This window comes from Bombina bombina, chromosome 5 (genome assembly GCF_027579735.1).
Source record: "Bombina bombina isolate aBomBom1 chromosome 5, aBomBom1.pri, whole genome shotgun sequence".
Classification (NCBI taxonomy): domain Eukaryota; kingdom Metazoa; phylum Chordata; class Amphibia; order Anura; family Bombinatoridae; genus Bombina; species Bombina bombina.
The window spans coordinates 72,398,342-72,426,131 of NC_069503.1; the positions used below are offsets into that span (position 1 = coordinate 72,398,342).

Here is a 27,790-nt window from a genome sequence, read left to right on the forward strand (position 1 = left end):
CGGCTTGATAGAAGACTTCATCCCGATGATGGACTTCCGACTTCAGCCCGATGATGGATTTCTTCAGCCGCCGCTTGGATCCAGACTTCAGCCCGAGGATGGACATCACTCTTCAGCCCCCCGCTTGGGCTTGGATCAAGACTCTGGACCGATCTGTGAACCCGGCGAGGTGAAGACAAGGTAGGAAGATCTTCAGGGGCTTAGTGTTAGGTTTATTTAAGGGGGGTTTGGGTTAGATTAGGGGTATGTGGGTGGTGGGTTGTAATGTTGGGGGGGGGTATTGTATGTTTTTTTTTACAGGCAAAAGAGCTGAAATTCTTGGGGCATGCCCCGCAAAGGGCCCTGTTCAGGGCTGGTAAGGTAAAAGAGCTTTGAACTTTAGTAATTTAGAATAGGGTAGGGCATTTTGTTATTTTGGGGGTCTTTGTTATTTTATTAGGGGGCTTAGAGTAGGTGTAATTAGTTTCAAATTGTTGTAATATTTTTCTTATGTTTGTAAATATTTTTTTATTTTTTGTAACTTAGTTCTTTTTTATTTTTTGTACTTTAGTTAGTTTATTTCATTGTAGTTATTTGTAGGAATTGTATTTAATTTATTTATTGATAGTGTAGTGTTAGGTTTTATTGTAGGTAATTGTAGGTATTTTATTTAATTAATTTAATGATAGTATAGTGTTAGGTTTAATTGTAACTTAGGTTAGGATTTATTTTACAGGTAATTTTGTATTTATTTTAACTAGGTAACTATTAAATAGTTCTTAACTATTTAATAGCTATTGTACCTGGTTAAAATAATTACAAAGTTGCCTGTAAAATAAATATTAATCCTAAAATAGCTACAATGTAATTATAATTTATATTGTAGCTATATTAGGATTTATTTTACAGGTAAGTATTTAGCTTTAAATAGGAATAATTTATTTAATAAGAGATAATTAATTTCGTTAGATGTAAATTATATTTAAGTTAGGGGGGTGTTAGTGTTAGGGTTAGACTTAGCTTTAGGGGTTAATACATTTATTAGAATAGCGGTGAGCTCCGGTCGGCAGATTAGGGGTTAATAATTGAAGTTAGGTGTCGACGATGTTAGGGAGGGCAGATTAGGGGTTAATACTATTTATTATAGGGTTAGTGAGGCGGATTAGGGGTTAATACATTTATTATAGTAGCTGTGCGGTCCGCTCGGCAGATTAGGGTTTAATAAGTGTAGGCAGGTGGAGGCGACGTTGAGGGGGGCAGATTAGGGGTTAATAAATATAATATAGGGGTCGGCGGTGTTAGGGGCAGCAGATTAGGGGTTCATAAGGATAACGTAGGTGGCGGCGCTTTGCGGTCGGCAGATTAGGGGTTAATAAGTGTAAGTAGTTGGCGGCGACGTTGTGGGGGGCAGATTAGGGGTTAATAAATATAATATAGGGGTCGGCGATGTTAGGGCAGCAGATTAGGGGTACATAAGGATAATGTAAGTAGCGGCGGTTTACGGAGTGGCAGATTAGGGGTTAATAATAATATGCAGGGGTCAGCAATAGCGGGGGCGGCAGATTAGGGGTTAATAAGTGTAAGGGTAGGGGTGTTTAGACTCGGGGTACATGTTAGAGTGTTAGGTGCAGACGTAGGAAGTGTTTCCCCATAGCAAACAATGGGGCTGCGTTAGGAGCTGAACGCGGCTTTTTTGCAGGTGTTAGGTTTTTTTTCAGCTCAAACAGCCCCATTGTTTCCTATGGGGGAATCGTGCACGAGCACGTTTTTGAGGCTGGCCGCATCCGTAAGCAACTCTGGTATCGAGAGTTGAAGCTGCATTAAAAATGCTCTACGCTCCTTTTTTGGAGCCTAACGCAGCATTTTTGTGGACTCTCAATACCAGAGTTATTTTTATGGTGCGGCCAGAAAAAAGCCGGCGTTAGCTACGCGGGTCGTTACCGACAAAACTCTAAATCTAGCCGTTAATTTGAAAAAATACATTTTCCGTATCAGTTTCGGTTTTCGGCCAAGTGCATCCCGGATTTTCGGTTTCGGTCCAGAATTTCCATTTCGGTGCATCACTAATCAATTGAGTTCAAATAGTTAATAGTATAGCTGATTATTAGTATCATACTAACTAAGTGTTCAATTTCAATTCTCCCAATATTTAATGAATCATCACGTTCATCATGTCCTCGAAGTGAAAGTTCAAATGCGCCGGAAAATAGAATACAATTCATAATTTTGGAAAGAACATAACGATTTGTGGTTACTTGATCATTGTGTTTTTTAACATTCAAACAATATGCACTGACAAATTGTTGGCGAATATCAATCCTTCATAGCAAATTAAACTCTAATGGGGAGTATAAATGTGATTAGTAGCAATTATTTATATTTTTGGAGTTAAATGTGATAAATCGGCGACACCATAACTCACCCAACTTGAATCACCACTTTGTTTTTCAAACAGGAGACAATAAAAACAAGATCCTATTTGCAAAATGACTATTAAGTTAATCTCTTAAGATATTATCAGTAGGAAGTATATATATATATTTCTAATATTTAATATTATGACCAGGTCTAATATTTAAATTAATATACAAGAAGCCATACTCTTCAGTACACCCATGTCTAGTCTTTAAATATACATGCTCAGTTAAATTATATAATAATATATATATTAACCAAATGATTAATTAAAGCTGCGAAATAATAAGTATATTGAATGTACATTTATGAAAAAATATATAGTCCTGGATTTAAAGAACCTTCCACTTTATAGAGAAATAAAACCACATTTCAAATACTGTTGCCCCAGCCCCCAGTGTTCGATATTAGGCAATGCAGCCAAAGGCCGTGGCAACATTAAGATAAATGCACCAACATTTTACTGTCTACAAAAGAAGATTATTTCTATTACACTAGTGCTTGATAATTTACTTCAAAGGTAAACATTAAAACAATGTTGATAACTCAAGTACAAGTTTTGTAAATTAAGTCAATCCGCCTGTCTTTTTTTGAAGCAAATAAATCAATAACATTTTCGTTGAATTTAGTAATGTCATTTATCAATTGTTTTTCAATTGTGAGCATGGCTAGAGCTGTCAGTCTTTCCTCAGTCATGGTGCTCCTTAGAAATGTCTTAACTCGTTTTAAAGTTGAGAAACATCTCTCAGCCTCAGCAGTTGTCACGGGAATAGTTGAAATAATTTGCAACAGTTTGTAGGTCTCCGAGAAAGTACTGTCCAAGTTATTTTCTATTACAAACTGTAGAAGACTAATGGCACCATTCATATTTCTGAAATCTGGTCTTCTGTAAATTACTCCTAGTTCAGTTTTCAGGCGATCTTTCTGTAATATGTGATAAACAGCTGCTGTTTGGTCAAGAAGCTGATTTGGAAAAAATTTCTCGTAATCCGCAAATTTTTCCTCTTGGAGGGGAGAAAAAGCCGAGTAGTGAGTTATAAAAGAAAATCTGTCTTTTACTTGATTTGTGATAACATTGCATATCTCTTTAGCTGCCGTAGTCTGAGTAATGTGAATATTTTCTCTCTTCCTTTTCCTAGATGTTTCCTCTGTTTCTGATATCGTCATGGTCACTGTGTCCATTCTATTCCTTTCGTTTTCCATTGTCTGCTGGAAAGTGTTAACATGTTTCGAATAAGTGCCGCATCTGTTAGTGTTTTCTGAAGTTGGTTGTATAACCCATCTACATGTGGCATAATATTGTGAAAAACTGTAAGCCAAAACACAGAGTCTTGTAACATACGCCGAATAGCCCCTGCTTGATTTATAGCTATTTCTTTTTTCGATTTTGACTTTTTCCATGCATTCAATTAACTGTTCCCTGTTTTCAAAAACTGTATTGACGGTTCGACTCTTGAAATTCCACCTGGTGGCTGAACCATGAGGTATCCTTCTTCTAACAGTTTCATCTAGAATAGTTATCCTTTGTTGCGACTTACTAAAAAAGTTAGTAATGTCACTTAGGTTTGAAAAAAATACTCAAACTTGTTGATTCTGACTGCTTGCTTGCTTGTGAGCCTGAAACGTTGCTTTGTTTTGTTTGTATCCCTGTTTGCACAATAAAAGGTTTTTGCACCAGCTGGAACATTTCTGCTTTCTTCGTATTGATGCTGGGTTTGGTAAACCTGTTCCTTGCTGTGCAGTGAGTGCTGTGTTTCATGCTACATTGTTGCAGTATTGCTTGCTTGGCTGACAATTAAATTGAGCTGATGTGCGTAGCAATGCACAAAATGTGCATTCTTGTAGGTACGTTTAATTATAGCCTGAACACCTGCATGCTGACCACTCAAGCTTGCACCGTTGTAACTCTGGGATATCAGTTTCTCTGGGTTGTCTAGAACTTTTTCCAAAGTAGCTTGAATACACGTAGCTATAGATTCTGCATCATGTCCAGCTTGATTAGTGAATTCCCAGAATCTCTCAACCGGTTGTCCATTACCTATAATGTATCTAAAAACAACAACCAATTGGTGCTACAAAACTTGCATTTGAGATTTCCTTCTTTATTTGGTTCTGGCAAACAGTAAGCATACAGTCTAATAAATCGTTTTGAATTTCTTTTGACGTTCCTTTAAAAACAGTGGCACTAGCGAGATGTTCTTTTAGAGATGCATCAAGCTCTGCTGAGAAGTTTTTAAGACCTCTGAAAATGCCTGGATTTAATGAATCATTGCGTTCGTCATGTCCTCAAAGTGCAAGCTCAAATGCGCCGCAAAATAAAATACAATTAGATATTTTGGAAAGAACATAACGATTTTAGGTTACTTGCTCATTATCGCCTAGATTTAGAGTTTGGCGGTAGCCTCAAAAGCAGCGTTAAGGGCTCCTAACGCTGCTTTTGGCCGCCCGCAGGTATTTAGAGTCATGTTTTTAGAGGCCTACCGCTCACTTTCAAGCCGCAACTTTTCCATACTGCAGATCCCCTTACGTCAATTGCGTATCCTATCTTTTTCAATGGGATCTTCCCAACGCTGGTATTTAGAGTTGTGGCTGAAGGGAGCGGTAGGACTCTAACGACAAAACTTCTACCGCCCCTGAAAAGGCTGTCGCTAAGAGCTTTATGTGCTAACACCGGTATATAAAGCTCTTAACTACAGTGCTCTAAAGTACACTAACACCCATAAACTACCTATGTACCCCTAAACCGAGGCCCCCCACATCGCCACCACTAGAATAATGTTTTTTAACCCCTAATCTGCCGACCGCACATCGCCGCCACCTACATTATACCTATGAACCCCTAATCTGCTGCCCCTAACATCGCAGACACCTATATTATAATTATTAACCCCTAATCTGCCCCCCCCCAACGTAGCCGCTACCTAACTACAATTATTAACCCCTAATCTGCCGACCGGACCTCACTACTATTCTAATAAATGTATTAACCCCTAAAGCTATGTCTAACCCTAACCCTAACACCCCCCTAAGTTAAATATAATTTTATTCTAACAAAATAAATTAACTCTTATTAAAAAAAAATAATCCTATTTAAAGCTAAACACTTACCTGTAAAATAAACCCTAATATAGCTACAATATAACTCATAATTATATTGTAGCTATTTTAGGATTTATATTTATTTTACAGGCAACTTTGTATTTGTTTTAACTAGGTACAATAGCTATTAAATAGTTATTAACTATGTAATAGCTACCTAGTTAAAATAATCACAAAATTACCTGTAAAATAAATCCTAACCTAAGTTACAACTAAACCTAACACTACACTATCAATAGATTAATTAATTAAACTAGCTACAATTAACTACAATTAAATAAACTAATCTAAATTACAAAAACAAACACTAAATTACAAAAAAACCCCACTAAATTACAAAAAATAGAAAAGATTACAAGACTTTTAAGCTAATTACACCTACTCTAAACCCCCTAAAAAAATAACAAAGCCCCACAAAATAAAAAAATGCCCTACCCTATTCTAAAATTAAAAATAACCATCTCTTTTACCAGTCCTTAAAAGGGCATTTCCCCAAAGTAAACAGCTCTTTTGCCTATAAAAAAAAGATACAATAACCCCCCCAACATTACAATCCACCACCCACATACCCCTAATCTAACCCACCCAAAGCCCCCTTAAAAAACCTAACACTAACCCCCTGAAGATCTTCCTACCTTGTCTTCACCCAACTGGGTACCACCGATCCGTCCAGAAGAGGTCCTCCAGAGGGTCTGAAGTCTTCATCCTATCCGGCCAGAAGAGGACATCCAGGGCTGAAGAAGTCTTCATCCAGTCGGCATCTTCTTCCATCCGGAGCGGGTCCATCTTCACGACATCCGACGCGGAGCATCCTCTTCTTTTTTCATCCGACGACTAAATGACGGTACCTTTAAGTGACGTCATCCAAGATGGCGTCCCTTGAATTCCGATTGGCTGATAGGATTCTATCAGCCAATCGGAATTAAGGTAGGAAAAATCTGATTGTCTGATCCAATCAGCCAATCAGATTGAGCTTGCATTCTATAGGCTGTTCCGATCAGCCAATAGAATGCAAGCTCAATCTGATTGGCTGATTGGATCAGCCAATCGGATTGAACTTGAATCTTATTGGCTGATTGCATCAGCCAATCAGATTTTTCCTACCTTAATTCCGATTGGCAAAAGAGCTGTTTACTTTGGGGAAATGCCCCACAAAAGCCCTTTTAAGGGCTGGTAAAAGAGATGGTTATTTTTAATTTTAGAATAGGGTAGGGCATTTTTTTATTTTGGGGGGCTTTGTTATTTTTTTAGGGGGCTTAGAGTAGGTGTAATTAGCTTAAAAGTCTTGTAATCTTTTTTATTTTTTGTAATTTAGTGTTTGTTTGTTTTTGTAATTTAGATTAGTTTATTTAATTGTAGTTAATTGTAGCTAGTTTATTTAATTAATTTATTGATAGTGTAGTGTTAGGTTTAATTGTAACTTAGGTTAGGATTTATTTTACAGGTAATTTTGTACTTATTTTAACTAGGTAGCTATTAAATAGTTAATAACTATTTAATAGCTATTGTACCTAGTTAAAATAAATACAAAGTTGCCTGTAAAATAAATATAAATCCTAAAATAGCTACAATATAATTATGAGTGTTTAGCTTTAAATAGGATTATTTTTTTTTATAAGAGTTAATTTATTTCATTAGAATAAAATTATATTTAATTTAGGGGGGGTGTTAGGTTTAGACATAGCTTTAGGGGTTAATACATTTATTAGAGTAGCAGGGAGGTCCGGTCGGCAGATTAGGGGTTAATAATTGTAGTTAGGTGGCGGCAACGTTGGGGGGGCAGATTAGGGGTTAATAATTATAATGTAGGTGTCGGCAATGTTGGGGGCAGCAGATTAGGGGTTCATAGGGATAATTTAGGTGGCGGCGGTGTCCGGAGCGGCAGATTAGGGGTTAAAAGTCTAATGCAGGTGTCAGCGATAGTGGGGTCGGCAGATTAGGGGTTAATAAGTGTAAGGTTAGGGGTGTTTAGACTCGGGGTTCATGTTAGGTGCAGACTTAGGAAGTGTTCCTCCATAGGAAACAATGGGGCTGCGTTAGGAGCTTAACGCTGCTTTTTTGCAGATGTTAGGTTTTTTTTCGGCTCCAACTGCCCCATTGTTTCCTATGGGGGAATCGTACACGAGCACGTTTTTCCAGCTAGCCGTGTCCGTAAGCAAGGGGTTGCAGTGGCGGTAAATATGCCTCTACGCTCCTTTTTTGGAGCCTAACGCAGCCATTTAGTGAACTCTCAATACCAGCGTTGTTTAAAAGGTGGGGGGGGGGGAAAAAGATGCGTAGCTAACGCACCCCTTTGGCCGCCAAACTCTAAATCTAGGTGTATGTTTTTTAATATTCAAACAATATGCACTGTCAAGTTGTTGCCGAAATTCAACCCTTCCTAGCAAATTAAACTCTTATGTGGAGTTTAAATGTGATTGGGAGCAATTATGTTTATTTGTTTTTTGACTTAAATGTGGTAAATCGGCGACACCATAACTCACCCAGCTTGAATCCCCACTTTGTTTTGCAAACAGGAGACAATAAAAACAAAAGAACCTGTTAGATAATTCACAGCCACAAATCCATGGATATTTATCATATACCTCGGGTTTTAATTCTCTTTTGTAATCTCTAGTTTTACATTTTGTCACCTGGGTAAGGTTAAGCATAGGTGTTGGCCTGAGCATTTTAATTTAAATTTTTCTTTCAGTGGGCAACGTTGAAAAATGTAATTGCTTTAGCTCAGACACACTAATTTTACTAACTGCCATTTTAACTGTTAGTTTACACACAAAGAACAGTCCTTTGCTTTTATAAAATATATAACTTGTAGGTAAGTAGCTCTGCAGCTGTTATAAAATATACAACTAGAACTACTAGGTAAGTAGTTGTGCGGTTGTTATCTAATATATCACTTGTAGGTAAGTAGCTCTGCAGCTGTTATAAAATATACAACTAGAACTACTAGGTAAGTAGTTGTGCGGTTGTTATCTAATATATAACTTGTAGGTAGGTAGCTCTGCAGCTGTTAGAAAATATACAACTAGTAGTAATAGTTTAATAGTTTTGCGGTTGTTATCTAATATATAACTTGTAGGTAAGTAGCTCTGCAGCTGTTAGAAAATACACAACTGAACTAGTAGTAGGAAAGTAATTTTGCGGTGCCGGTTGTTATAAAATATATTGCAGCTAATAGAAAATATCAACTAGAACTAATAGGTAATATCTTATAATAATTATAATAATATAGCTCACTAGAGATAAAATATAAAATGGTAAATATGCAGGTTTACTGCCTAATTTTAGTATTAGCTCAGCAGCAGCACAGCAGTTAACTGTTTTTTGAAATAAAATAAAAAATTACCTTTTTTTTGCAAAACTTCTAATTGCCATCTGCAACTTAATTAATCTGCTAAAATACTTAAATGTTTAAATAGTAAGCAAGCAGCCGTGACAGCCGTCAACGGTCAACTAGTATATTAACTGCTTTTTTTAAAAAAAAAAACAAAAACAAAATTTATGCTTACCTGATAAATTTATTTCTCTTGTGGTGTATCCAGTCCACGGGTTCATCCATTACTTGTGGGATATTCTCCTTCCCAACAGGAAGCTGCAAGAGGACACCCACAGCAGAGCTGTCTATATAGCTCCTCCCCTAACTGCCACCCCCAGTCATTTGACCGAAGAAAAGCAAGAAAAAAGGAGAAACTATAGGCTGCAGTGGTGACTGTAGTTTAAAAATAAAAAACATATGCCTTAAAATGACAGGGCGGGCCGTGGACTGGATACACCACAAGAGAAATAAATTTATCAGGTAAGCATAAATTTTGTTTTCTCTTGTAAAGGTGTATCCAGTCCACGGGTTCATCCATTACTTGTGGGATACCAATACCAAAGCTTTAGGACACGGATGAAGGGAGGGACAAGGCAGGAAACTTAAACGGAAGGCACCACTGCCTGTAAGACCTTTCTCCCAAAAATAGCCTCCGAAGAAGCAAAAGTATCAAATTTATAGAATTTAGAAAAGGTATGAAGTGAAGACCAAGTTGCCGCCTTACAAATCTGTTCAACAGAGGTCTCATGTTTAAAAGTCCATGTGGAAGCTACTGCTCTAGAAGAATGAGCTGTAATTCTTTCAGGAGGCTGCTGGCCAGCAGTTTCATAAGCTAAGCGTATTATACTTCTTAGGCAAAAAGAAAGAGAAGTTGCCAAAGCCTTTTGGCCTCTCCTCTGTCCAGAGTAGACAACAAACAAAGCAGATGCTTGACGAAAATCCTTCGTAGCTTGTAAATAAAACTTTAAAGCACGAACCACATCAAGATTGTGTAATAGACGTTCCTTCTTTGAAGAAGGATTAGGACATAGTGAAGGAACAACAATCTCCTGATTGATATTCTTATTAGATACCACCTTAGGAAGAAACCCAGGTTTGGTACGTAACACTACCTTATCTGCATGGAAAATCAGATAAGGGGAATCACACTGTAAAGCAGATAACTCCGAAACTCTTCGAGCTGAGGAGATAGCTACTAAAAACAGAACTTTCCAAGATAAAAGCTTAATATCTATGGAATGTAAAGGTTTAAACGGAACCCCTTGAAGAACTTTAAGAACTAAATTTAAACTCCATGGCGGAGCAACAGGTTTAAACACAGGCTTGATTCTAACTAAAGCCTGACAAAACGCTTGAACGTCTGGAACCTCAGCCAGACGTTTGTGCAAAAGAATAGACAGAGCAGAAATCTGTCCCTTTAAGGAACTAACTGACAATCCCTTCTCCAATCCTTCTTGGAGAAAAGATAATATCCTAGGAATCCTGACCTTACTCCATGAGTAACCCTTGGATTCACACCAATGAAGATATTTACACCATATCTTATGATAGATTTTCCTGGTGACAGGCTTTCAAGCCTGAATTAAGGTATCAATGACCGATTCAGAAAAACCTACGCTTTGATAGAATCAAGCGTTCAATCTCCAAGCAGTCAGACGTAGAGAAATTAGATTTGGATGTTTGAAGGGACCTTGAAGTAGAAGGTCCTGCCTTAGCGGCAGAGACCATGGTGGAAAGGATGACATGTCCACCAGATCTGAATACCAAGTCCTGCGTGGCCACGCAGGGGCTATCAAGATCACCGAAGCTCTCTCCTGCTTGATCTTGGCAATCAGATGCGGGAGCAGAGGAAACGGTGGAAACACATAAGCCAGGTTGAAGGACCAGGGCGCTGCTAGAGTACCTATCAGCGCTGCCTTGGGATCCCTGGACCTGGACCCGTAACAAGGAAGCTTGGCGTTCTGATGAGACACCATGAGATCCAGTTCTGGTTTGCCCCATAGTTGGATCAACTGGGCAAATACCTCCGGATGGAGCTCCCACTCCCCCGGATGAAAAGTCTGCCGACTTAGAAAATCCGCCTCCCAGTTCTCTACTCCTGGGATATGGATAGCTGAGAGATGGCAAGAGTGAACCTCTGCCCATAGAATTATCTTTGAAACCTCCAACATTGCCAGGGGGCTCCTTGTTCCCCCCTGATGGTTGATATAGGCTACAGTCGTGATGTTGTCCGACTGAAATCTGATGAACCTGAGCGCAGCTAGCTGAGGCCAAGCCTGAAGAGCATTGCATATCGCTCTTAGTTCCAGAATGTTTATCAGAAGGAGGGCCTCCTCCTGAGTCCACGAACCCTGAGCCTTCAGGGAGTTCCAGACTGCACCCCAGCCCAGAAGGCTGGCATCTGTCGTTACTATAGTCCATTCTGGCCTGCAGAAACTCATTCCCTTGGACAGAGGGACCCGAGATAGCCACCAGAGAAGAGAATCCCTGGTCTCTTGATCCAGATTTAGTAGAGGGGACAAATCTGTGTAATCCCCATTCCACTGATTGAGCATGCAAAGTTGCAGTGGTCTGAGATGTAGGCGGGCAAACGGAACTATGTCCATTGCCGCTACCATTAATCCGATTACCTCCATACACTCAGCCACTGACGGATGAGAAGTGGAATAAAGAGCACGGCAGGAAGCTAGAAGTTTTGACAACCTGACCTCTGTCAGATAAATCTTCATTTCTACTGAATCTATCAGAGTTCCTAGGAAGGAAACTCTTGTGAGAGGGGAGAGCGAACTCTTTCTTTCGTTCACCTTCCACCCGTGAGACCTCAGGAATGCCAGAACAATGTCCGTATGGGACCTGGCAATTTGAAAAGTTGACGCCTGTATCAGGATGTCGTCTAGGTAAGGGGCCACTGTTATACCCCACGGTCTTAGAACCGCCAGAATGGACCCTAGAACCTTGGTGCCGTGGCTAACCCGAAGGGAAGAGCCACAAACTAGGAAGGCGAACCTGAGGAACTGATGATGATCCCTGTGTATCGGAATATGTAGATAAGCATCCTTTAAATCCACGGTAGTCATATATTGACCCTCCTGGATCATAGGTAGGATGGTTCGAATAGTCTCCATCTTGAAGGATGGGACCCTGAGAAATTTGTTTAGGATCTTGAGATCCAAGATAGGTCTGAAAGATCCCTCTTTCTTGGGAACTATAAACAGATTTGAATAGAAGCCCTGCCCCTGTTCCTCCTTTGGAACTGGGTGGATCACTCCCATAACTAGTAAGTCTTGAACGCAATGTAAGAATGCCTCTCTCTTTATCTGGTTTGCAGATAATTGTGAGAGATGAAATCTCCCCTTTGGAGATGAAGCTTTGAAATCCAGAAGATATCCCTGGGAAACAATCTCCAGAGCCCAGGGATCCTGGATGTCTCTTGCCCAAGCCTGGGCGAAGAGAGAAAGTCTGCCCCCCACTAGATCCGGTCCCGGATCGGGGGCTACTCCTTCATGCTGTCTTAGAGGCAGCAGCAGGCTTTTTGGCCTGTTTCCCCTTGTTCCAAGCCTGGTTAGGTCTCCAGACTGGCTTGGACTGGGCAAAATTTCCCTCTTGTTTTGTAGAAGAGGAAGATGAAGCTGCGCCAGGAACGAAAATTAGTCTGTTTGGTCCTTAACTTGTTGGACCTATCCTGGGGAAGGGCGTGGCCTTTTCCTCCAGTAATATCAGAAATGATCTCCTTCAGTCCAGGCCCAAATAGGGTCTGCCCTTTGAAGGGGATATTGAGAAGTTTAGACTTTGAAGTAACGTCAGCTGACCAGGATTTAAGCCATAGCGCCTTATGCGTCTGAATGGCAAAACCTGAATTTTTAGCCGTTAGCTTGGTTAAATGAAAAACGGCGTCAGAAATAAATGAATTGGCTAACTTAAGAGCTTTAAGCCTGTCAAGGATATCATCCAATGGGGTCTCTTCCTGTAGAGCCTCCTCCAGAGACTCGAACCAGACAGCCGCTGCAGCAGTGACTGGGGCAATGCATGCAAGAGGCTGGAGAATAAAGCCTTGTTGTATAAAGATTTTCTTAAGGAAACCCTCTAATTTTTTATCCATAGGATCTAGGAAAGCACAACTGTCCTCGACAGGAATAGTTGTACGCTTAGCTAGGGTAAAGACTGCTCCCTCCACCTTAGGGACCGTCTGCCACAAGTCCTGTGTAGCGGCATCTATAGGAAACATCTTTTTAAAAGCAGGAAGGGGAGAGAACGGTACACCTGGTCTATCCCATTCCTTAGTAATAATTTCTGAAAACCTCTTAGGGATTGGAAAAACGTCAGTGTAAACAGGCACTGCAAAGTATTTGTCTATTTTACACAATTTCTCTGGGACTACAATGGTGTCACAGTCATCTAAAACCTCCCTGAGCAACACGCGGAGGTGTTCAAGCTTAAATTTAAATGCTGTCATTTCAGAGTCAGACTGAAGTAACGTCTTCCCTGAATCAGCGAAGTCACCCACAGATAGAAGCTGTCCTGCTTCAACTTCTGCACATTGTGAGGGTATATCAGACATAGCTACTAAAGCGTCAGAGAGCTCTGTATTTGTTCTAGCCCCATAGCTGTCTTGCTTTCCTTGTAACCCTGGCAGTTTGGACAATACCTCTGTGAGGGTATGATTCATAACTGCCGCCATGTCTTGTAAGGTAAACGCATTGGACGCGCAAGATGTACTTGGCGTCCCTTGAGTGGGAGTTATAGGTTCTGACACGTGGGGAGAGCTAGATGGCATAACCTCCCTTTTGTCAGTCTCAGAAACCTCAGGTGATAAATCTGTAAAAGCCATAATATGGTCTTTATAACTTATAGAAAGGTCAGTGCATTTTGAAGGTAAAAACTACACTAAGTCACCACATCTCTTGTCGAGAGCTGCAAGAGAATGACTGGGGGTGGCAGTCTTGTCGAGAGCTGCAAGAGAATGACTTGTCGAGAGCTGCAAGAGAATGACTGGGGGTGGCAGTTAGGGGAGGAGCTATATAGACAGCTCTCCTGTGGGTGTCCTCTTGCAGCTTCCTGTTGGGAAGGAGAATATCCCACAAGTAATGGATGAACCCGTGGACTGGATACACCTTTACAAGAGAAAAACTTTTTGTGAAAAACTTCTAATTGCAATCTGCAAATTAATTAATCTGCTAAAATACTTAATTTTTTAAATAGTAAGCAGACGTGACAGCTGTCAACGGACTGCTGGCCCAGGCCCTCTCTCAGTCAGAAAGAATAAGAAATTAATAAAGCAAATTGTTTTAAAAAAATATATATATATTATTCCCAAATTACTCCACTTAAAGCAAATGCAAATTGTTTAAAGAACTCCCTATAAGTCCAGTAGTCCTCCTACTACATAAATACTAATCTATCTCAGACTGTATCTGTTGACTAATTTAAAAAGTAGAAAATACAATTATTATTTTTTTTACACACAATCTAGTACTGTTCTAGACTAAGACTCTGTCTGCTCAAGTTCAACACTGTCAGTGTCAACTTCAACAACTAATATATAATTATATTATAAGCTGCAGGGCTGCAGCCAAAAAAATGATTTGCCCACTAAGACAGGCCACCACAAGACAATCTTCCTCCCCGCCTGGCCCCCTTCTGCCCCTTATCTATCTCTCTGCAGATTGCAGTACTAAACACAATACCCTACCCTAACGTTGCACTGCTGCAGCAGCAATGCATTTAGAATTTTTTTTGGGTAATAACACTACCACAAGGCACAACACAGTTGAACACAGAGCTCTCTGTAAAAGGCTCCTCTCAGCTCAACGGCTATCTCCACAATGAGATTTTCATGCCGTTGAGCCGGGAGGAGCCTCGTGGGGGCCATCACGTGCAGCGTGCAGCCTATCAGAGCCAATCACAGAGGCTGGGGGAGGAGACAGAGCACAGGCTGAAACCAAGTTGCACAGTTTAGCCTGTGCGATTAAGCCTCTATAGGCATGGAGGCTGGGGAGGAGCTACGTCTGCACAGTGAATGCATAGAGATCACTGTGCAGGCATAGGGCTCTCTCTTATCGCACGTGCGATCGGATGGGGGTGGCAGTCTGGCAGAGACAGTGCACAGCAGCCTGAGGAAAGGAGTGGCTAACCCAGATGAGGTGGTGCTGTGGACAGGACTGTGACATCACGTCAGCGACTTGTCAGTCAGTGTCTCAGGCTCAGCTCAGAGCAAAATACTGTTGTGCGCTCTGAGTCACTGAGAGTGTCACCCGGTCCTAGCTCCTGCCTCCTGCTGCATCCTACTCCTCAGAGCTGCACTTGCAAGTTAAGTTAGTTAAGGCTTGTTATTTTTAATAATAAATAAGTGTGTCTGTGTCAATAAAATAATATAATAAAATAAAAAATAATATAAATAAATATATTTTATTCAAAAAATTTTGTAACTTTTTTTCTCATTTTTTTTCCCTCCTTGCCCCTGGCTGGGGGTTCACGTGTGACAGTGCACATATGGAGGAGCCTCCACTGCCTGGGACACTTTTTTCTGTTTAAATTATTGTTATAATAGATGTCCTGTGTGATGAAAATGATATTATGTAATTGGAAAATAAACAGAAATATTAAAAAAAACTATATTTGGTGTTTTATAATAATTGATTTCAATAAAAATATTTTTTCCACTTTCTAAACATGTGAAAGGTTTCTTCCCTTGTGAATCCTTTCATGGTTTTTCAGATTACTCATATGTGTAAAACTTTTCCCACACTCTGTACATGTGAAAGGCTTTTCTCCTGTGTGAATCCTTTCATGCTTTTTCAGACTACTCTTTTCTGTAAAACTTTTTCCACACTCTGTACATGTGAAAGGCTTTTCTCCTGTGTGAATCCTTTCATGCTTTTTCAGACTACTCTTTTCTGTAAAACTTTTCCCACACTCTGTACATGTGAAAGGCTTTTCCCCTGTGTGAATCCTTATGTGACTTTTCAGATCACTCTTTTGTGTAAATCTTTTTCCACACTCTTTACATGTGAAAGGCTTTTCTCCTGTGTGAATCCTTTCATGCTTTTCCAGAACACTCTTTACTGTAAAACATTTTCCACACTCTGTACATGTGAAAGGCTTTTCTCCTGTGTGAATCCTTTCATGCTTTTTCAGACTACTCTTTACTGTAAAACATTTTCCACACTCTGTACATGTGAAAGGCTTTTCCCCTGTGTGAAACCTTTCATGGTTTTTCAGATTACTAATATGTGTAAAACTTTTCCCACACTCTGTACATGTGAAAGGCTTTTCCCCTGTGTGAATCCTTATGTGACTTTTCAGATCACTCTTTTGTGTAAAACTTTTCCCACACTCTGTACATGTGAAAGGCTTTTCTCCTGTGTGAATCCTTTCATACTTTTTCAGATCACTCTTTTCTGTAAAACTTTTTCCACACTCTGTACATGCGAAAAGCTTTTCTCCTGTGTGACTCCTTTCATGAGTTTCCAGACTACTCTTTTCTGTAAAACTTTTTCCACACTCGGTACATGTGAAAGTCATTTCTCCTGTGTGAATCATTTCATGCTTTTTCAGACTACTCTTTTCTGTAAAACATTTTCCACACTCTGTACATGTAAAAGGCTTTTCCCCTGTGTGAATCATTTCATGCTTTTTCAGACTACTCTTTTCTGTAAAACATTTTCCACACTCTGTACACGTGAAAAGCTTTTCCCCTGTGTGACTACTTTTGTGACTTTTCAGATGACTCTTTTCTGTAAAACATGTTCCACACTCTGTACATGTGAAAGGTTTTTCTCCTGTGTGAATCCTTTCATGAGTTTTCAGATAACTCTTTTCTGTAAATCTTTTTCCACACTCTTTACATGTGAAAGGCTTTTCTACTGAGTGAATCTTTTTACGAGTTTTCAGATGATCTTGTGTAAAACATTTGCCACACTCAGTACATGTGTGTGGTTTCTCACCTGTGTGAATTTTGTGGTGTTCTAGCAAATTAGACTTCAATCTAAAGCTTTTCTCACTTTCTGTAGATTTGAAAGGATTCTCCTTTGTATGAATCATTTGGCTAGACTGTAGACTTTTCTCTTCTTTAATATGTTCTGAAAACTCAGTAAATATGTGTGGTTTATCCTCTGAAATAATAATTCCACTAGATAAGTCATAAATGTTGTCCTCTTGTTTGATGACTAAATTACACTCTGTACATAATGATTGCTTCCAAGTTCCTGCCAATTCACCATCTTCTTTAAATATCTGCTGTGCTATCCCCAATGTTTGTGAATAGCCATTGGTGTCTGAGACTATTGGATTTTGTGGTATCATTCTGAGGCTTCCTGGAGTAAAGGATGGATATGAACTATTCATGTGTTTGTCTAAATAAAAATAAATGTAATAAAGAAAAATAAGAATGTTTATTCTTTATAATATAATCCATCTCAATAAAAACATTTTGTTATACTCAAAAAAATGTATTCTGTTTTGTATTTTTAAATGTTTTTACCTGTAAATCACAAATTAAATAAGGATGACATAGAATGTAAACATTACTACATCATAGTAACCTAAATTACTGATTACTGATGAAAACAAGTTATAGGGCCGCATTAAACTAGGTGCGTGTGGATAATGTTCTCAGCCAGGGAACAAGTACATCTGTATTCTGGGCAAGAGGGGTGGCATCCACCATCCTCATTTAACATTGCACAAGCAACTGCACATACAGCCCTGCCCGGCTCATGCACAACCAGTTGGGTGAGAACATGATACATTAATCATCACAGACTCATAATCAGTGTGAGATGTTTTGAGAGGGTAAGAAGCAGTGACCTTATGATAATCTTTAGCTTTCGGCTGTGGTTGTTCTATTTCTATAAACAGCCAAAAACTTTATTAGTTTAATAATACTCACTGTAAAATTAAGCACACAAATCAGCAGTGGTTCTGAGGTGGGGAACACTGGGGAAGTTGTGGGTGTTCCACACATGGGAACAAGATAGGCATAAGTGCAGTTATGGGTGTTCCATGAGCGAGGACAGGGCAGGGGAAAATGGAGTTGCCAGTGTTCTAAGTAATGAACCAGGTCAAGGGGTAACTTTAGGCAGTTGTTGGACATGGTCTGTCTAAAAGGACAGAGGGGGGAGTAGTATTTTTTACCCTCCTCCTCAGCCTAATGGGGGTTGCTCCTTCTTTATAACGTCACTGACACAAATGTACTTAAAGACGCACATATAAATATAATAGTTTATATTTGTTTAATGAGTGATCTATTCTATTTTCCAAGTAATTAAAGTCAGCATAATATCTATTGTACTCACCTAACACATATGAGTTCATGCTGATAACAGGCTCCAATGTCTGTGCTCAGGAAGAAGGTTCCCTTATTCACTCCAGTTACATCAATACCTGATATCTCTCAGTGCTCTGGCCATGTCTGTAAAAAGTATATTAAATGGTTTAGACAGATAATAATAAATAATGGTTCTGATTAACTGTACGTATGGTATAATTAAAGGCACACATAACAATTTATGTGATACAGATCAGCTGTTTAGGTTATTACATATGTGCTATTGATTCAGCACAAGCATTTAGTACAGTTAGCTCTGTGGGTGTTATAATTGCCCCTTAAATATGAATCTCCCCAGATCTATACAAGATAATGGTAGAAAATCTATTTAAGTGGGGCCATATCACAACTTTACAAATATATTATAATCTTTGTTTTCTATCATTTATATGAAACAATATTTTCTCCTGAAAGAAATGTTAAATATCAGTTGTTTAAATATAAGTTACATTGGATACTGCAGTATTAGTATTGTACTTCCTACTAATTCTCACTGTCAGACATTTTGTCATGTGCTCCACCCCCAGTCCTTTAACTTCTCTTGGTCAATACTGAGTTTACTTAAATCACACTGCAATGGCGTGTGGGAGAGATAGGCACTAAAATGTTCATTTCAATTGTTATCTTGGATAGAGTTAAGAAAAACATAATTTATGTAAGAACTTACCTGATAAATTCATTTCTTTCATATTGGCAATAGTCCATAAGCTAGTGACGTATGGGATATACAATTGTACCAGGAGGGGCAAAGTTTCCCAAACCTCAAAGTGCCTATAAATACACCCCTCACCACACCCACAATTCAGTTTTAATGAATAGCCAAGAAGTGGGGTGATAAGAAGGAGTAGGAAGCATCAACAAAGGAATTTGGAATAATTGTGCTTTTTACAAAAAAATCTTAACCACCATAAAAAAGGGGTGGGCCTCATGGACTCTTGCCAATATGAAAGAAATGAAATTTATCAGGTAAGTTCTTACATAAATTATGTTTTCTTTCATGTAATTGGCAAGAGTCCATGAGCTAGTGACGTATGGGATATTCAATACCCAAGATGTGGAGCTCCACGCAAGAGTCACTAGAGAGGGAGGGATAAAAAATAAAATACAGCTAATTTTTGCTGAAAAAATAATCCACAACCCAAATAATAAGTTTATTCTTTAATGATAAGAAAAACTTAAAAACATTAGCAGAAGAATCAAACTGAAACAGCTGCCTGAAGAACTTTTCTACCAAAAACTGCTTCTGAAGAAGCAAATACATCAAAACAGTAGAATTTAGTAAATGTATACAAAGAAGACCAAGTTGCTGCTTTGCAAATCTGAGCAACTGAAGCTTCATTCTTAAAAACCCACGAAGTGGAGACTGATCTAGTAGAATGAGCTGTAAGTCTCTGAGGCGGAGTTTTACCCGACTCAAAATAAGCTTGATGAATCAAAAACTTTAATCAAGAATCCAAGGAAATAGCAGAAGCTTTCTGACCTTTCCTAGGACCAGAAAATAAGACAAATAGACTAGAAGTCTTTCTGAAATCTTTAGTAGCTTCAAAATAATATTTTAAAGCTCTTACCACATCCAAAGAATGTAAGGATCTTTCCAAAGAATTCTTTGGGTTAGGACATAAGGAAGGGACAACAATTTCTCTACTAATGTTGTTTGAATTCACAACTTTAGGCAAAAATTGAAAAGAAGTCCGCAAAACCGCCTTATCCTGATGAAAAATCAGAAAAGGAGATTCACAAGAAAGAGCAGATAGCTCAGAAACTCTTCTGGCAAAAGAGATAGCCAGAAGGAACAACACTTTCCAAGAAAGTAGTTTAATATCCAAAGAATGCATAGGCTCAAATGGAGAAGCCTGTAATGCCTTCAAACCCAAATTGAGACTCCAATGAGGAGAAATTGATTTAATGACAGGCTTGATATGTACTAAAGCCTGAACAAAACAGTGAATATCAGGAAGTTTAGCAATCTTTCTGTGGAATATGACTGAAAGAGCCGAAATTTGTCCTTTCAAGGAACTTGCGGACAAACCTCTATCGAAACCATCCTGAAGAAACTGTAAAATTCTTGGAATTCTAAAAGAATGCCATGAAAAATTATGAGAAGAACACCATGAAATGTAAGTCTTCCACACTCGATAATAAATCTCTCTAGAAACATACAGGGAGTGCAGAATTATTAGGCAAGTTGTATTTTTGAGGATTCATTTTATTATTGAACAACAACCATGTTCTCAGTGAACCCAAAAAACTCATTATATCAAAGCTGAATATTTTTGGAAGTAGTTTTTAGTTTGTTTTTAGTTTTAGCTATTTTAGGGGGATATCTGTGTGTGCAGGTGACTATTACTGTGCATAATTATTAGGCAACTTAACAAAAAACAAATATATACCCATTTCAATTATTTATTTTTACCAGTGAAACCAATATAACATCTCAACATACCCAAATATACATTTCTGACATTCAAAAACAAAACAAAAACAAATCAGTGACCAATATAGCCACCTTTCTTTGCAAGGACACTCAAAAGCCTGCCATCCATGGATTCTGTCAGTGTTTTGATCTGTTCACCATCAACATTGCGTGCAGCAGCAACCACAGCCTCCGAGACACTGTTCAGAGAGGTGTACTGTTTTCCCTCCTTGTAAATCTCACATTTGATGATGGACCACAGGTTCTCAATGGGGTTCAGATCAGGTGAACAAGGAGGCCATGTCATTAGATTTTCTTCTTTTATACCCTTTCTTGCCAGCCACGCTGTGGAGTACTTGGACGCGTGTGATGGAGCATTGTCCTGCATGAAAATCATGTTTTTCTTGAAGGATGCAGACTTCTTCCTGTACCACTGCTTGAAGAAGGTGTCTTCCAGAAACTGGCAGTAGGACTGGGAGTTGAGCTTGACTCCATCCTCAACCCGAAAAGGCCCCACAAGCTCATCTTTGATGATACCAGCCCAAACCAGTACTCCACCTCCACCTTGCTGGCGTCTGAGTCGGACTGAAGCTCTCTGCCCTTTACCAATCCAGCCACGGGCCCATCCATCTGGCCCATCAAGACTCACTCTCATTTCATCAGTCCATAAAACCTTAGAAAAATCAGTCTTGAGATATTTCTTGGCCCAGTCTTGACGTTTCAGCTTGTGTGTCTTGTTCAGTGGTGGTCGTCTTTCAGCCTTTCTTACCTTGGCCATGTCTCTGAGTATTGCACACCTTGTGCTTTTGGGCACTCCAGTGATGTTGCAGCTCTGAAATATGGCCAAACTGGTGGCAAGTGGCATCTTGGCAGCTGCACGCTTGACTTTTCTCAGTTCATGGGCAGTTATTTTGCGCCTTGGTTTTTCCACACGCTTCTTGCGACCCTGTTGACTATTTTGAATGAAACGCTTGATTGTTCGATGATCACGCTTCAGAAGCTTTGCAATTTTAAGAGTGCTGCATCCCTCTGCAAGATATCTCACTATTTTTTACTTTTCTGAGCCTGTCAAGTCCTTCTTTTGACCCATTTTGCCAAAGGAAAGGAAGTTGCCTAATAATTATGCACACCTGATATAGGGTGTTGATGTCATTAGACCACATCCCTTCTCATTACAGAGATGCACATCACCTAATATGCTTAATTGGTAGTAGGCTTTCGAGCCTATACAGCTTGGAGTAAGACAACATGCATAAAGAGGATGATGTGGTCAAAATACTCATTTGCCTAATAATTCTGCACTCCCTGTATTTACGAGCTTGTAACATGGTATTAATCACTGAGTCAGAGAAACCTCTATGACGTAGAACTAGGCGTTCAATTTCCATACCTTCAAATTTAATGATTTGAGATCCTGATGGAAAAATGGACCTTGAGACAGTAGGTCCGGCCTTAACGGAAGTGGCCAAGGTTGGCAACTGAACCTCCGTACCAGATCCGAATACCAAAACCTGTGTGGTCATGCTGGAGCCACCAGCAACACAAACGATTGTTCCTGCATGATTTTGGAAATCACTCTTGGAAGAAGAACTAGAGGCGGAAAGATATAAGCAGGATGATAATTCCATGGAATGGTTAGCGCATCCACTGCTTCCGCATGAACATCCCTGGACCTCGACAGGTATCTGGGAAGTTTCTTGTTTAGATGAGAGGCCATCAGATCTATTTCTGGAAGACCCCACATCTGGACAATCTGAAGAAACACATCTGGATGGAGAGACCACTCCCCTGGATGTAAAGTGTGACGGCTGAGATAATCCGCCTCCCAATTGTCTATACCTGGGATATGAACCACAGAGATTAGACAGGAGCTGGATTCCACCCAAACAAGTATCCGAGATACTTCTTTCATAGCTTGTGGACTGTGAGTCCCATCCTGATGATTGACATATGCCACCGTTGTGATATTGTCTGACTGAAAACAAATGAACGACTCTCTCTTTAACAGAGGCCAAAACTGAAGATCTCTGAAAATTGCACAGAGTTCTAAAATATTGATTGGTAATCTCGCCTCTTGAGATTTCCAAACCCCTTGTGCAGTCAGAGAACCCCAAACAGCTCCCCAACCTAAAAGACTTGCATCTGTTGTGATCACAGTCCAGGTTGGCCAAACAAAAGATGCCCCTTGAACTAAACTTTGGTGATTTAACCACCACGTCAAAGATTATTATTATTATTATTATTATTATTATTATTATAAAAGGTTATTTGTAGAGCGCCAACAGATTCCGCAGCGCTAAGAGAGAGTGTTGAACTTTGGGATTTAAGGATATTAATTGTGATATCTTTGTATAATCGCGGCACCATTGATTCAGCATACAAAGCTGGAGAGGTCTCATGTGAAAACGAGCAAAAGGAATCGCGTCCGATGCTGCAGTCATGAGGCCTAAAACTTCCATGTACAAAGCCACTGAAGGGAATGACAGAGACTGAAGGTTCTGACATGCTGCAATCAATTTCAAATGTCTCTTGTCTGTTAGAAACAGAGTCATGGACACTGAATCTATCTGGAAACCTAAAAAGGTGACCCTTGTCTGAGGAATCAAGAAACTCTTTGGTAAATTGATCCTCCAACCATGTTTTTGAAGAAACAACACTAGTTGATTCATGTGAGATTCTCCAGAACGTAAAGACTGAGCTAGTACCAAGATATTGTCCAAATAAGGAAGCACCACAATACCCTGTTCTCTGATTACAGAGAGTAGGGCACCTAGAACCTTTGAAAAGATTCTTGGAGCTGTTGCTAAGCCAAATGGAAGAGCAACAAATTGGAAATGCTTGTCTAGAAAAGAGAATCTCTGGAACTGGTAATGATCTGGATGAATTGGAATATGAAGGTAAGCATCCTGCAATTCTATTGTAGACATATAGTGTCCTTGCTGAACAAAAGGCAGAATAGTCCTTATAGTCACCATCTTGAAAGTTGGTAGTCTTACATAACGATTCAAAATTTTTAGATCCAGAACTGGTCTGAATTAATTTTTTTCTTTGGAACAATGAATAGATTTGAATAAAACCCCAGACCCTGTTCCTGAAAAGGAACTGGTATGATCACCCCTGAAACTTCCAGGTCTGAAACACACTTCAGAAAAGCCTGAGCTTTTACTGGATTTACTGGGATGCGTGAGAGAAAAAATCTTCTCACAGGAGGTCTTACTCTGAATCCTATTCTCTAACCTTGAGAGACAATGTTCTAAATCCACTGATTTTGGACTGAATTTGCCCAAACATCCTTGAAAAACTTTAATCTGCCCCCACCAGCTGATTTCGGTTTCTTAAAAGACTTGGATTTATTCCAAGTTGCTGAAGGCTTCCAATTGGAAACAGATTCCTTGGGGGAAGGATTAGATTTTTGTTCCTTATTCTGACGAAAGAAACAAAAACGATTAGAAGCTTTAGATTTACCCTTAGGCTTTCTATCCTGAGGCAAAAAAAACTCCTTTCCCCCAGTAACAGTTGAAATAATAGAATCCAACTGAGAACCAAATAAATAATTCCCTTGAAAAGAGAGAGATAGCAATCTAGACTTAGAAGTAATATCAGCATTCCACGATTTAAGCCACAAAGCTCTTCTGGCTAAAATAGCTAAAGACATGGATCTTACATCAATTTTGATGATATCAAAAATAGCATCACAAATAAAATGATTAGCATGTTTTAATAAACTAACAATGCTATATACGTCTGGATCCAACTCTTGTTGCACTAAATTCTCCAACCAAAAAATTGAAGCAGCTGCAACATCAGCCAAAGTAATTGCAAGTCTAAGAAGATGACCTGAATACAAATAAGCTTTCCTTAGAAAGGATTCAAGCTTCCTATCTAAAGGATCTTTAAAAGAAGTACTATCTTCCATAGGAATAGTAGTTCGTTTGGCAAGAGTAGAAATAGCCCCATCAACTTTGGGGATCTTTTCCCAGAACTCTATAGAAACAGTTGATAAAGGATACAATTTCTTAAACCTTGCAGAGGGATTAAAAGGAGTACCCGGCTTATTCCATTCCTTAGAAATCAAATCAGAAATAGCATCAGGAATAGGAAAAACCTCTGGAGTAACTACAGGAGGTTTAAAAACAGAATTCAAATGTTTACTAGATTTGGTATCAAGAGGACTAGTTATCTCAATATCCAAAGTAATTAATACTTCCTTTAATAAAGAGCGCATATATTCCATTTTAAATAAATAAGAAGATTTTTCAGCGTCAATATCTGAAGGAGGATCTTCTGTATCAGATAGATCCTCATCAGAAGAGGATAATTCATTATTTTGTTGGTCATCAGAAACTTCATCAACTTTATGAGAAGTTTTAAAAGACCTTTTACGTTTATTAGAAGGCGGAAATGCAGATAAAGCCTTCAAAATAGAGTCAGAAACAAACTCTTTAAAATTTACAGGTATATCATGTACATTAGAGGTTGAAGAAACTGCAACTGGCAATGTATTAATACTTATGGAAACATTATCTGCATGTAACAATTTATCATGACAGGTATTACAAATGACACTAGGAGATATAATCTCCACAATCTTACAGCAGATACACTTAGCTTTGGAAGACTTGATGTCAGGCAGCATTTTTCCAGTAGAAACTTCTGAGGCAGGATCAGATTGAGACATCTTGCAGAATGTAATAGAAAAAAACAACATATAAAGCAAAATTATCAATTTCCTTATATGACAGTTTCAGGAATGGGAAAGCAAAGGCATAGCCCTCTGATTAAGAAAGCAAGAGGCAAACAGCAAAATGGGGAATAAATAAAAATGTTGGCGCCAAAAATGACGCACAACGTGAGAAAGAACTTTTTTGGTGCCAAGACACATCCGGAAATGACACCCATGCGTCACTAGTGACGCAACCGTGTGTAACAACCTAGCGTTAACTATTACGCCGGAAGTGACGAACTTGCGTCAACAAACTTGCCTTCCCGCGCCAAAAATGACGCAATAAAATAATGCATTTTGCGCACCTGCGAGCCTAATTCAGCCCGCAATTTAAAGTAGTCAATTGAAAAAAGACAAACCCAGGTAAGAAAAAATATTTAAAATATTATACTTTTACCAAATATGAAACTGTCAATCTGCAAAAAAGGAAATACATGAACCTGACTCAAGGCAAATAGAAGTACAATACATATATTTAAAACTTTATATTAAAAGCATAAAGTGCCCAACCATAGCTGAGGTGTCTTAAGTAATTAAAAATATACTTACCAAAAAAGACACCCATCTACATATAGCAGATAGCCAAACCAGTACTAAAACAGTTATCAGTAGAGGTAATGGAATATGAGAGTATATCGTCGATCTGAAAAGGGAGGTAGGAGATGAATCTCTACGACCGATAACAGAGAACCTATTGAAATAGACCCCCGTTAGGAAAATCACTGAATTCAATAGGTAATACTCTCAACGTCCCTCTGACATTCGCTGTACTCTGAGAGGAATCGTGCTTCAACAAAGCTGAGAAGCGCATGTCAACGTAGAAATCTAAGCACAAACTTACTTCACCACCTCCACCGGAGGCAAAGAGTGTAAAAATGAATTGTGGGTGTGGTGAGGGGTGTATTTATAGGCACTTTGAGGTTTGGGAAACTTTGCTCCTCCTGGTAGGATTTTATATCCCATATGTCACTAGCTCATGGACTCTTGCCAATTACATGAAAGAAATAAAGAATGTGTGTTTACATAGAGAGATAATATGAGATGTTCTTTCAGTAAATTCAGTCCATTTAAAAGAACCATAAAATATAGAATTACAAAACCACAGATGCATAATAAAAATACAATGCAATAAAACTTACTATGATTTTTAAAAGAGCAACAGATTGTATTCTGATAAATGTAGTTCTGCACCTGTACCATGTGACAGCTATCAGCCAATAACAGACTCATATCTTTATAAAAACAGAATTTATGTTTACCTGATAAATTACTTTCTCCAACGGTGTGTCCGGTCCACGGCGTCATCCTTACTTGTGGGATATTCTCTTCCCCAACAGGAAATGGCAAAGAGCCCAGCAAAGCTGGTCACATGATCCCTCCTAGGCTCCGCCTACCCCAGTCATTCGACCGACGTTAAGGAGGAATATTTGCATAGGAGAAACCATATGGATACCGTGGTGACTGTAGTTAAAGAAAATAAATTATCAGACCTGATTAAAAAACCAGGGCGGGCCGTGGACCGGACACACCGTTGGAGAAAGAAATTTATCAGGTAAACATAAATTCTGTTTTCTCCAACATAGGTGTGTCCGGTCCACGGCGTCATCCTTACTTGTGGGAACCAATACCAAAGCTTTAGGACACGGATGAAGGGAGGGAGCAAATCAGGTCACCTAGATGGAAGGCACCACGGCTTGCAAAACCTTTCTCCCAAAAATAGCCTCAGAAGAAGCAAAAGTATCAAACTTGTAAAATTTGGTAAAAGTGTGCAGTGAAGACCAAGTCGCTGCCCTACATATCTGATCAACAGAAGCCTCGTTCTTGAAGGCCCATGTGGAAGCCACAGCCCTAGTGGAATGAGCTGTGATTCTTTCGGGAGGCTGCCGTCCGGCAGTCTCGTAAGCCAATCTGATGATGCTTTTAATCCAAAAAGAGAGAGAGGTAGAAGTTGCTTTTTGACCTCTCCTTTTACCGGAATAAACAACAAACAAGGAAGATGTTTGTCTAAAATCCTTTGTAGCATCTAAATAGAATTTTAGAGCGCGAACAACATCCAAATTGTGCAACAAACGTTCCTTCTTCGAAACTGGTTTCGGACACAGAGAAGGTACGATAATCTCCTGGTTAATGTTATTGTTAGAAACAACTTTTGGAAGAAAACCAGGTTTAGTACGTAAAACCACCTTATCTGCATGGAACACCAGATAAGGAGGAGAACACTGCAGAGCAGATAATTCTGAGACTCTTCTAGCAGAAGAAATCGCAACCTAAAAACAAAACTTTCCAAGATAATAACTTAATATCAACGGAATGTAAGGGTTCAAACGGAACCCCCTGAAGAACTGAAAGAACTAAGTTGAGACTCCAAGGAGGAGTCAAAGGTTTGTAAACAGGCTTGATTCTAACCAGAGCCTGAACAAAGGCTTGAACATCTGGCACAGCTGCCAGCTTTTTGTGAAGTAATACCGACAAGGCAGAAATCTGTCCCTTCAGGGAACTTGCAGATAATCCTTTTTCCAA

At 39.2% G+C, this 27,790-nt stretch overlaps 1 protein-coding gene across 1 annotated transcript in view; it reads right to left on the reverse strand.

Annotated features, from left to right (window-relative positions):
* Window positions 1-15,195: 15,195 nt before the first annotated feature.
* LOC128661325 (uncharacterized) overlaps window positions 15,196-27,790 on the reverse strand; it is a 100,678-nt gene continuing 88,083 nt past the window's right edge. Inside the window, exon 5 of the mRNA XM_053715594.1 lies at window positions 15,196-17,158. Coding sequence (XP_053571569.1) covers window positions 15,473-17,158 — 1,686 coding nt within the window. The 3' untranslated portion in view covers window positions 15,196-15,472. The remainder of the gene's footprint in view (window positions 17,159-27,790) is intronic.